This window comes from Octopus bimaculoides, chromosome 8 (assembly GCF_046866305.1).
Source record: "Octopus bimaculoides isolate indiv1 chromosome 8, ASM4686630v1, whole genome shotgun sequence".
In the NCBI taxonomy this organism is placed as follows: Eukaryota; Metazoa; Mollusca; class Cephalopoda; order Octopoda; family Octopodidae; genus Octopus; species Octopus bimaculoides.
Window position 1 is genome coordinate 9507509 of NC_142935.1, and position 11407 is coordinate 9518915.

Sequence of the window (11407 nt, forward strand, 5' to 3'; positions counted from 1 at the left end):
ATAACTTAGCGATTTGGCAAAAGAGACCGATAGAATAAGTACTAGGCTTGCAATGAGTAAGTCCTGGGGTCGATTTGTCCTACTAAAAAAAGGCAGTGCTCCAGCATGGCCGCAGTCAAATGACTGAAACAAGTAAAAGAGTAACGCTCATTTCAACTTTTGGCATGAGGCTAGCAATTTCAGAGAGTCATACACTGGGGTCAATTCTGTTGACCCCAATGCATAACTGGTACATATTTTAAAGGATAAAAGACAAAGTTGCTCTCAATGGGATTTGAACTCAGAACGTAGATAGACAGACAAAAATGGCACTAATCATTTTGCCTGGCATGCTAACAACTCTTATAATTCAATATGATATTGGGAGTTCTAAGTTCATTGTGTTGTAATTCTAAGATTGTGTTGTCTGTTGCTTTTTTATATTTCAGGTCCTTAGATTCTTTATTGGGAAGTTGTGGCCTTAATTCCTGGCTTGGGCAGTACACAGTGTTCTTGGGTAAAGAACATTGTTTCACATTGTATGTGTGAGTGAGAGGGGGAGGGGGGAGGAAGAGAGGGAGGGAGAGAGGATATGTGTGTGTGTGTGAGAAAGAGAGATTGTGTGTGAGAGAGATAGAATGTGTTTGTGAGAGGAGAGAGAGAGTGTATGTGTGTGAAAAAGAGAGAGAGTGTGTGTGTGTGTGTGTGTGAGAAAGAGAGAGAGAGAGAATGTGTGTGTGAGAGAGGGAGAGAGAGAGAGAGTTATGTATGTATGTCAGAAAGAGAGATAGAATGTATGTGTGTGTGAGAGAAGGGGAGAGAGTGTGTGTATGAGTGAGAAAGAGAGTGTGAGAGAGAGAGGGAGAAAGAATGTGTATGTGTGAGAGAAGGAGAGAGAGTGTGTGTGTGTGTGTATGTCTGCGAGAGAGAGAGAGAAGTGTGTGTTTGTGTGTGTGTGTGTTTGTGTGTGTGTGTGTTTGTGTGTGTGTGTGTTTGTGTGTGTGTGTGTTTGTGAGAAAGAGTGTGTATGTGAGAGAGAGAGAATATGTGTGTATGTGAGAGAGGGAGAGAGAGAGAGAGTGTGTGTGTATGTGTGTGAGAAAGAGAGAGTGTGTGTGTGAGTGAGAGAGAATGTGTATGTGTGAGAGAGGGAGAGAGACTGTGTGTGCATGTGTGTGAGAGAGAGTGTGAAAGAGAGAGAGAGTGTGTGAAAGAGAAAGAGAGAGAGATTGTGTGTGTGTGTGTGTGTGTAAGAAAGAGAATGTGTGAGAGAGAGAATGTGTGTGAGAGAGGAAGAAAGAGAGAGAGATAGGGAGAGGGGGGCATATGTGTGAACAAATGGATGTGAATATGAGCAGAATATGTCTCACCTCTTTCTTCTTTTCCTTTCTTCATCTTTTGAAGGAGTTCTAAGTTATGAAAGCAGAAGTAATTATTGGAAAATCTCAATGACCAGTGGTCAGCTCAAATCTTTTCTGTTTCATTCACAATTATTGAAATTTTGAAATTAAGTGAAAATTTTCAAATTAGTTTTTCAATGTAATTTTTTTCATGCTGAATCTAATCTTGTGATTCAATTGTTCCAGAAAAAAATTAAGAAAAATGTTACAGAGTAAAAACATGATCAGAAGTAGGTTGTGTGCTAAGGAAGGGGCTGCAATAAGGGTAGAGCACTTTCAGAAAACAGCACTGCTTGGAACCACTCGAATACTCCGGAAGGTACTCGAAAAATAAGAGGTGTTTCCTCAGTTCAGCTGACACCATAGGATATCTCAAGCTGTGCAAAGGCAATAATTAATAATAATAATAATAGTTTATAGAGAGGACTGGAAACTCAGCAGAAATGTAATAGATAGAGAGATGAGTTCTTAACTTTTGTCATTGAGCTGGCTGTAGTGATGGATTACGTCAGCTATGTTTACCTTAGTGATGGAATTTGGCAATCGTATACAAAAATTAAGAACTCATCTCTCTATCTAATAATAATAATAATAATAATAATAATAATAATAGTCCTTTTTATTATAAGCACAGGCCTGAAATTTTGGTGGAAGGGGTGCAGTCAATTTCATCAACCCTAATATCCAAGTGGTACTTAAATGTTATTAGTCTTGAAAATAAACGAACCAACAGCTTCCTCTGGTGTTAAGACATCTTTTCTGAAAATTATAAAAATGATTTAATTATCAAAATTCATTAAAAGTTATATATCTTTATCAAATCACTAGAACACAATTACTATCAACATCATCCATAACAACATCAACAACATTTTGTGCAATATGGCTGACTTCAACTGGTTAATTACTTTTTGATTGCAAATTTTTAATTAGAAAGAAGATGGTTAGTGTGATAAATTTACTAAGTTCTAATTTTCTCATGTATAACTAAATAAATTTAAATCCAGTATATGTAATTGGGACAATATTAAATTAAAATAGCCATCTATGTATCATACTTAAATTATATACACCATTGAAAGGCCAGCTACTGTGGTATTTGTCCTGAAACAACATCTCTTATGAATATATCTTATCCAATAGCAAACAGCAGGAACACAGTTTCAGACAGCAAGATGGTTTTCAGCCTTTTTTGGGTCTTTTCCATAGCATGTGCTTGCAACCAGCCACATGCTTGGACGAGAATCCATTGCATACTATTAAAGATAAAGTGAATAAAATTAATGGCCAGGTCCCTTAATTCCCTTAATTCTCTTAATTCCTAATGGCCTGTTCCTTTAATTCCTAATGGAATGTTTATGATAAAATGATTTAAAAGATGGTTTAGAATCAAGATTTGATAAAACAATTCAAGAAATAAACTTACATATATCTAAAATCGATAACAGAGACAAGTTGCTGTGGATCCTGTGAGAAACAAGAAATGGTAAAATAAAACCTTTAATATGATAATAAATAAATTGACGAAGCAATTAGCTAAATTGAAATCTTTCTGTTATATAAAATATAACCCTTTTGATAGTGTCTGAAACTGCCCCTTGTCCTATGACACATATTCCTTGTTTGAAAACTGCCATCAAAATTTCATGTTAATTTCAATTTCAGCAGAATAATGGCAAATGGAAGGTGCATGGCTTAGTGGTTGGGGCATTCTGCTCACAATCGTAAGGTTATGAATTCAATTTCTGGTGACATGTTGTGTCCTTGAGCAAGACTCTTTATTTCACGTTGCTTCAGTCCACTCAGCTGGTAAAAATGAGCAGTACCTGTATTTCAAAAGGCCAGCCTTATCACATTCTGTGTCATGCTGAATCACCCTGAGAACTACATTAAGGGCACACGTGTCTATAGTGTACTCAGCCACTTGTACATTAATTTCACGAGCAAGCTGGTCCAGGAATTGAAACCAGTCATAGGATCATGAGTCCAACACCCTAACCACTAAGATATGTGCCTCTACTATATGATTTAATTGAAGGAAGAAGAAGAAAATAACTGAAAAAATATACCCAAATTGAATGTACATTCTTTTGTACTCTAGGAACAAGGCCTGAAATTTTGGGGGAGGGGGACAATGAATTAGATCAACCCCAGCATGCAACTGGTACTCGATTTATCAATCCCGAAAGGATGAAAGGCAAAGTCAACCTCGGCAGAATTTGAACTCAGAACGTGAAGACAGATGAAATACTGCTAAGCTTGCTACCTTAAATTGAATGTATATTGACTAATGTATATATTGACTAATGTATATATTGACTAATTGACTAATGTTATTTTCTTGAAGTTTTGCACCAGTCTGCCAGTCAACACTTTTCCACTGGACTTTTCTGTTACTTTCAAGTTTATATTTGATAAGGGGAAGCTTTCCTAAAATATTATAGAGGCATTAGGCAATGTATATATGGTGATACCATATCTTTTCTCTTTGATTTCATTTATTGACATCACCCTACATATTTTGTTCTTAATATTTAATAAAATTTGATTTACTGTGAAATAATTTGATCACTTTGTTAATGAATTATCAAGTAAAATACTCCAAATTAACGATCAACATTCAATTAAGAGTATTTCAAGTGTTTATATATGAGTTTCACTTACCATATCAACCAAAAGTTTCCATAAAGGCTGGAAATTAAAAAAAATAAATTAAAGAAATCAGCAAACAAATTTTTAGAAAATAGTAAAAGATCACATCAAAACATAAAAATTGATAAAACTGCATAAAATAATAAAACATCAGACACTGCTGCAACATACTACTGCTGCTGCTGCCTTACTACTACCACTAATATTGCTGCTGCTGCTGCTGCTACTACTACTACTACTACTACTGCTACTACTACTACTACTACTGCTGCTGCTGCTGCTGCTGCTGCTGCTACAGTTTTTAATAGTTGTCTAGTTTATTCTATTGATCTCCATAACAATAAAAAGTTAAAAATAACCCCAGCAGAACTTGGATTCAGAATGTGAAGGGATGTAACTAAATACCACAATACATTTTGTCCATTACTCTACAAAGTCCATATAGCAAACCCTCAGATGTATCTAATTACCTCATGGTACTGAGTTCAAATCCTCCTGTGTATATAGCCCAAAGACTGACCATTTGTGACCAGGAGATATTTCTCAGTTACTGGTAGAATATACAGAATGATGCAGGAGAAAATAAAAACCATTATTATTATTTTGTCTTACCTTTCCTTCAATTTTGGCCCACAAGTCCCACAGAGCATTAACAATGGCAGCAGTTGCCAAGTGAATCACACCTTTTTCAGGACCAATCTGCAATGGAATGGTTTAAGTTAATATTCAATTCATTTCTTGTGTTCTTCAGGCAGTGGGTTCGTTGTTGTTGGCACTCCATCAAAAACAACATCGAGGGTTCCAGTTGATCCGAACAACGGAACAGCCTGCTCATGAAATTAACATGCAAGTGAGCACTCCACAGACACGTGTACCCTTAACGTAGTTCTTGGGGATATTCAGCGTGACACAGTGTGACAAGGCTGACCCTTTGAATTACAGGCACAACAGAAACAGGAAGTAAGAGTGAGAGAAAGTTGTGGTGAAAGAGTATAGCAGGGTTCGCCACCATCCCCTGCCGGAGCCTCGTGGAGCTTTAGGTGTTTTCGCTCAATAAACACTCACAACGCCCGGTCTGGGAATCGAAACCGCGATCCTATGACCTCAAGTCCGCTGCCCTAACCACTGGGCCATTGCGCCTTCACAAGCTCACAATATATAGAAGACTACAAAGCGACCATCAGTCACTGGTCTTGCAAAAGCAAATAAGTTACCAAAATTTTGAAAAACTTTTTGACTCAGCACAATATACTATGTTATGTAAATCATTCTTAATTGGACTGTACAATTAATTTATAAAATTCCTTTAAAAGGAAAATTAATGGTATGTAAACAGGAAAATAATATTCATTAAAAAATAAAATACACACCCATCGCATTTGGTCGTCACTGGTCAATTGTCTCCAGAACATTCCAAAGTCTTTGTAAATATCTTTGATTTTGGTACCAACAACAAGTTTACTGAGAGACTTAACAGCACAACAGACTGGGCAAAAAGTAGCAGAAATATCAGTGAATTTATAATTGCACAGAACTATATAACATAATATCAAGAAAATCATTTTGCTGCACCTTGGGAGGGTTATTTGGCTGATAATAAATACATGTACTGGTTCTATTTCAGTTCTTTTAAAATTTGTTAATTGGTTAACTATTTAACCAACTGATTAATTGATTGGTTGATTTCTTGCTCAGTTAATCACTCAATAAACTATGTTTATCAAAGGTGACCTGGAGCAGAGACAATTGGAACCTGGACCTGTAAAACTGTTCAACCCATGCCAGCATGGAAACCGGACCTTAAATGATGATGAACTTATTGTATACAGTGCTCAGGTGCTGCACTACAACTAATCAGAAAAAGTAGCCAAAAGTGCAAGAATTTCACCTCTAACGTCGCAATACGAGTGGCCCCGATCGCTCCCTTCGATCATTGCCTTGTCGTGAACGGATACCAACGGATGACGCGCAGATGAGGCCTTTTTCCATCATTCCATGCTTTTCGTAAGCAAGCCGGTGGGGCTCGCTCTGAGCACTAATTTTTATACAGTGAACGTATCGGCCGCCTCGGACACTCGGCGAAGAGCACCCTCGGAGGAACCGTGCGGGCCGAAACGACCTGGAGGTGGATGCGCTACGAACGGTGACGCCTGACGACACCTGCCTCGTTTGTTTCCCGCGAACCGGCAGTAGCGACAGCGACGCCGGAAGCGAAGCCGCACGTGTGCAAACCGGACAAAAAAGTGATAGGGGACGTCAGGTGCATGGTTGGTGAATTTCAGGAAGCATGGAAGGTTTGAAGAACGGTTTCTACTGTATCTAAAGTAGATTTTGCTTCTCAAAGTACAGTACAGTTTCTTTTTTTTTTTTCACTGTATTTACATTACCTGTATTCTATTAGGTTCATAAAACAATCTTTACTTAAATTATATTTTTATTTCTTGCTATTTCTCTCATTTCTACGATGTTCTGTCATTGATGTATAGAGAGAGAGTTTTACATGAGTTTTATAAGAAGTTATGATAATTTAAAAGGTGAAGATGTGGAAAATTCAGTCATCTGGGCAACCTTCTGGTCCTAGTTATGCCAGATGGAAAGGTGTTTGCAGGCACATCTTTTATCAGAGATGCCTTGAGGAAACAGGAAGGACACCCCAACACCAATAATGATATCATCATCATCCTTCAACCAGCCTATGGTTGGTCGGAACTCCATTGACAATCCCTTTTCACACTACACGGTTCTGCATTGCTGTGTTCAGATCTCTAATATCCAGCCCTGAGTCCTGAGATCTAGTATCTGGAAATGTCAGTTTCCTGGAGAAAATACTTCCAGAGGGATATCATAGGAGCAGGGATGAGATAACCTCTTTCTCTGCTCGAGACAACAACAACAACAGCAACAACAATAATCTTCCTTTACCTATTTCATTTCCCCGTCCAACGGTGAAAGTGAAACCATGTCCCTCGAATTCTCCGTCCGTCTTTAAAATGATGTAACTGCAAGAATAATCAGGCTGCTTGTTCTGAAAAAGAAACATACAAAAATAATTAAATTTCATCATCATCATCATCATCATCATCATTATGGCGGTGAGTTGGCAGAACCGTTACTATGCTGGATGGAATGCTTAGTAGTATTTCACCCATCGCTACGTTCTGAGTTCAAATTCTGCCGAAGTCGATTTTGCCTTTCATTCGGGGTCAATAAATTAAGTACCAGTTGCGTACTGGGATCGATCTAATCAACTGGCCCTCTTCCCCAAAAATTTCAGGCCTTGTACCTATAGTTGAAAGGATTATTATTATTACTACTTCCACCTTGTTTCTTTGTCCATAGACAAAATATCTCAAAGACCACTGGATGGATTTGGATGAAACTTTCAGGGATATTTGGCTTCGTGACTGGCACGAATTGATTAGATTTTGGGATCAATTGGGTACTGAACAAAGATTCTGGATTATTTTTTCTGTTTTTTTATTTAATTTCTGAGAGTGGTCGGGTTCATTTTTAGTGTTCTTGTTTGTGAGAGAGCAGTCAAGTTTATTTCAGATATTCTCATTTTAAAAATCATCTCCAGCTAATCGTTGAGAAGATGTTGGTGTTGCGTTGGTGGAGGTTCGTGCTCTCTGAGCGCTCTTGTTATTATTATTATTATTATTATTATTATTATTATTATTATTCAAGATCCATGAGTGTGGCATGCTGTCTAAGGCCTTTTTATAATCAACCCACGCAGAAGTGAGATTTCTGCGTTTGTTATGACAGTTCTCAAGTATCATGAGATTGATTAAGAATTGGCTTTGCATCCATATGAGTCTCGTTGGCATCCTTTTGGTTCAGTGAGGGAAAATATCGTTCTTTTCCATAAATTTGTATGTTTTCTCCACGAGGATGGATGTTAAAATTTTATAAGTGGTAAATAGACATTTTATGGGCCGATTTTTTTTTTCAAGAAATATGATTTCGTTATTCTTCGGCAGTAGTTAAGTAATACCTCTTGCTAACCAATCAGGTGTTTTCGTAGGATCTCTCATAATTTCATTGAATAACTGGACTACCTTTTCATGCGTGCACGGGTGCGAGGCGAGCCAGAAATTTAACACCCTGCCATTACCAGGAGATTTCCACTTATGAGCCTTCGTGAGTGTCATCCTTAGGTCTGCTGTTGTGATGTCTTTCCGTGCTTGTTTTGGTAAGTTTTGCTAGGATTCTTCTGTGCGTCTAATCTGGTCTGCATTTTCATTGTAAGTCTTTTCATCACTCCACATATTTTTTCAAAAGTTTTCATCTTCTTCCATGAGAGTGAGGTCTCCAACGGTTATTTTTCCTTCCCTATTTCTCTGTAGAATGTTTTCGCATTCAATGTGAACAGCTTATTTTGCTTGTAAAACTTGTTTCGCTTCTCAAATCTTCGTATTCTTTGAGCTTTTGTTTGGACTTTTTGTTGCAGTGTTTCTTTTGCTGAAAGCAGTTCTTCTCTTGGTGAGAATCTATGTTTTCTCTTCATCTTTCTTCTTTTTCTGGTTTTTAAATTGTTTCCACAGATTAATTAATTCAATATTGATATTTCACCTCTCATTATTTCAATCTCTTTTTCCAGTTTGGAATTCGTCTCAGGTTTGTATTTTTTTGTTTTTTACGATCCATACAACTAGTTTTAACTGTCTTAGCAGCTGCGTAAATAATTTCGTTTAATTCAATGAGATCTGGTTTTAGTTCTTGTATTATTTCCTTTGTTACATAGTTTCCAATTTTAATTTATTTTCTATTTTGGATTGTATTTGAGAACTTGTGAAGTGGTTCTCTATCATGCATATTGGTATGTCTTACAACTGCAAGCTTATTCAGGATTTTCTGCTTCAGTTCTATCATAGACTCTCTGTGTTCTTCAGTAAATGTGTAGTCTTCAAATATTGTTTCTTTACCACTTTCCTCCTCGCTATCTTTATCAGGTTCATTACAACTTATTTCTCCAGACGTTTGTGTGTCTGGTCAGATGGCAGTCTTTTGATTGAGACTCTTCATCTAGTTCTTCATTTCCTTGCTGTCTGATACTTAAATCATTTTCCTCTGCGTGCTTGACTGCAATTATTTCACTATCTGTGAGTCTTTTATTTCTGAAGATATCCTTCCAAACATTTGCTAACTTGTTTTCATCCAAATATAGTCTGCTGTCTTGATTTCCTGTCCTCCATATTTAATAAGTGTGCGTGATGTGTTTCTCTTCAGATGGCCTGCCTAATGCATAGTAATAGGTGTATATTACTTCTGTATACTCTTCTTGGGCCCATTTGATCCCCTTACATATTTCTTTCTGTGGTGAGTGTGGTGGTGGACTTGGAGAGCTCGAGTTGGGGCAGTTCCCATTCAAGTGACCATCCAGGCTTGTGCCAGTGGATAACTTTTCGACCCCAGACTGGCTCTCCCTTGGGGGACACACTTTCAGATTAACCATAGGACAAGCAATTTGGTATACCGTTGTAGTTTCCTTTTTGCTTCGTTAGACATATTTGTACTAGATTAAAATATTAGTATTAAGCCTTGTATTGTGGCAGATGTAGAGATGGTTGTTGCTTCTGCCATTAATACCTGTACAGTTACTTTAACCTTGCCATTACAGCATTCCTTATCATTAGTTGTCACCAATAGTACCTTGATCTGTATAGGTGTTGCTAACTTTTGTAGCCATGGCGACAGTATAACTGTTACTTATTTAAATCTACGGCCTTTGCTACTACTACTACTGTGTGGTATTATTAAATGTTGTTTAGTTTTGACTTTTGTCTTGTACTTGAGATAATCTTAAATATGTGAGGGTTGAAGGGAATAGTAGGAGGAAGAGAAGCAGCTTGGTGAATAAACTAAATTCTACAGGTCTATAAAAAGATTCAGCAGATGGTGAGGAGGAGATTAACAAAGGGCCTTTGAATTCCTGTGTGATAAGGAGACAAAAGAAGCCTCACACTCCTTGGGGTCAGCAAAGGTCAAATGTATTTACTACTACTAACAATCAATGAGAGTGCTGAACTTGGTCTTGAAAAGAACCAATTCACCTTGTTCTATTTTGAATTACTGATAGAAAAATGATAGTGTGTGTGTGTGTGTATATATATATATATTGCAGAGATTTACTTGCATAGCAAGTGACCTGGAACGAAAACAATTGCAGTGTGGAAGGTGTTTATAAGCCATTTAAGAAATACACAAAAAACTGTTAGATTCACATCAACATTTAAATTTAATTTGCCAAAATATTTTCGTCACTTTGAGACCATGACCTGTTCACTGACAAAATTCTGTGCTGCATCTCGGAATTTTGTCAGTGAACAGGTCGCGGTCTAAAAGCGACGAAAATATTTTGACACAAATTTAATTTAAATGTTGAAGTGAATCTAACGGCTTTTGTGTGTTTCTTAAATGGCTTATAAACACCTTCCACACTGCAATTGCATATATATATGAGTGGTTGGTGTTGGGAAGGGCATCCAGCTGTAGAAACTCTGCCAAATTTAGATTGGAGCCTGGTGTTGCCATCCGGTTTCACCGGTCCTCAGTCAAATCGTCCAACCCATGCTAGCATGGAAAGCGGACGTTAAACGATGATGATGATGATGATATATATATATATATATATATATATATATATATATATATATATATACTAATGTTTGCATTGTTGAATTTTTGAATTTCTGAATTCTTCATTTATTTTTTTTTTGGAATTTTTCTTTTTCTTTTTATAAGTTTTGCTGTGGTTTACAGTTTTTGTAGTTGTGAAGTTTGTATATATTGGCACAGTGGGCAAAACTGACCAGCATTTCATAAACCTTAACATTCTGAGATCTAAAGAATTCTTTTTTAAATATAGAAATTAATATTGGTTATTTCTGTGATTCCTTGTTGAATTCCAGAACAACAGAAACTTACATTGAATATCAAATTAAGGAGACTGTTTAAAAAGATATTTCTATCAAAATAACATTCTAACTGAAGATTATGAAATATTTTCATGGTGGAATACCAAATAAAATACTTACCATTGCATCAGAACCATGCATTCCAAGAGAAGTGGGGAATCTAACATCATGTAAAGAATATCCAGTGATTGTTGCTTCCATTTTGTATTCATATAAACTAAGAGAAACAATGTCTCGAATGGTTTTCTCGTCAAATTTATTCTCTAAATGTCTGACCTAAATTGTGCTTCTATTTTTATAAAGATTATTTAACAAACGAGAATAATTATCTTGGATATCATTATCATTTATAACCCAAAGGTTAATTTTCATCCTTTGTCATGTGTTACAGTATTAATAACAAAAAAAAAAGGTGGTAAGATCTTATCTGTGATTGGTTAATTATTGAAGTTGAAG

General features: G+C 36.7%; 1 protein-coding gene across 1 annotated transcript in view; it reads right to left on the reverse strand.

Moving 5' to 3' along the window:
* The window catches only part of LOC106875758 (mitochondrial enolase superfamily member 1-like), a 17013-nt gene extending 5676 nt beyond the window's left edge, over positions 1 to 11337 (reverse strand). Inside the window, exons 1-8 of the mRNA XM_089356063.1 lie at positions 11072 to 11337; positions 6954 to 7056; positions 5402 to 5517; positions 4644 to 4730; positions 4044 to 4070; positions 2806 to 2846; positions 2107 to 2138; positions 1350 to 1388 (exon numbers count right to left, since the gene is read on the reverse strand). Coding sequence (XP_089212189.1) covers positions 1350 to 1388; positions 2107 to 2138; positions 2806 to 2846; positions 4044 to 4070; positions 4644 to 4730; positions 5402 to 5517; positions 6954 to 7056; positions 11072 to 11152 — 526 coding nt within the window. The 5' untranslated portion in view covers positions 11153 to 11337. The remainder of the gene's footprint in view (positions 1 to 1349; positions 1389 to 2106; positions 2139 to 2805; positions 2847 to 4043; positions 4071 to 4643; positions 4731 to 5401; positions 5518 to 6953; positions 7057 to 11071) is intronic.
* Between the last annotated feature and the right edge of the window lie 70 nt (positions 11338 to 11407).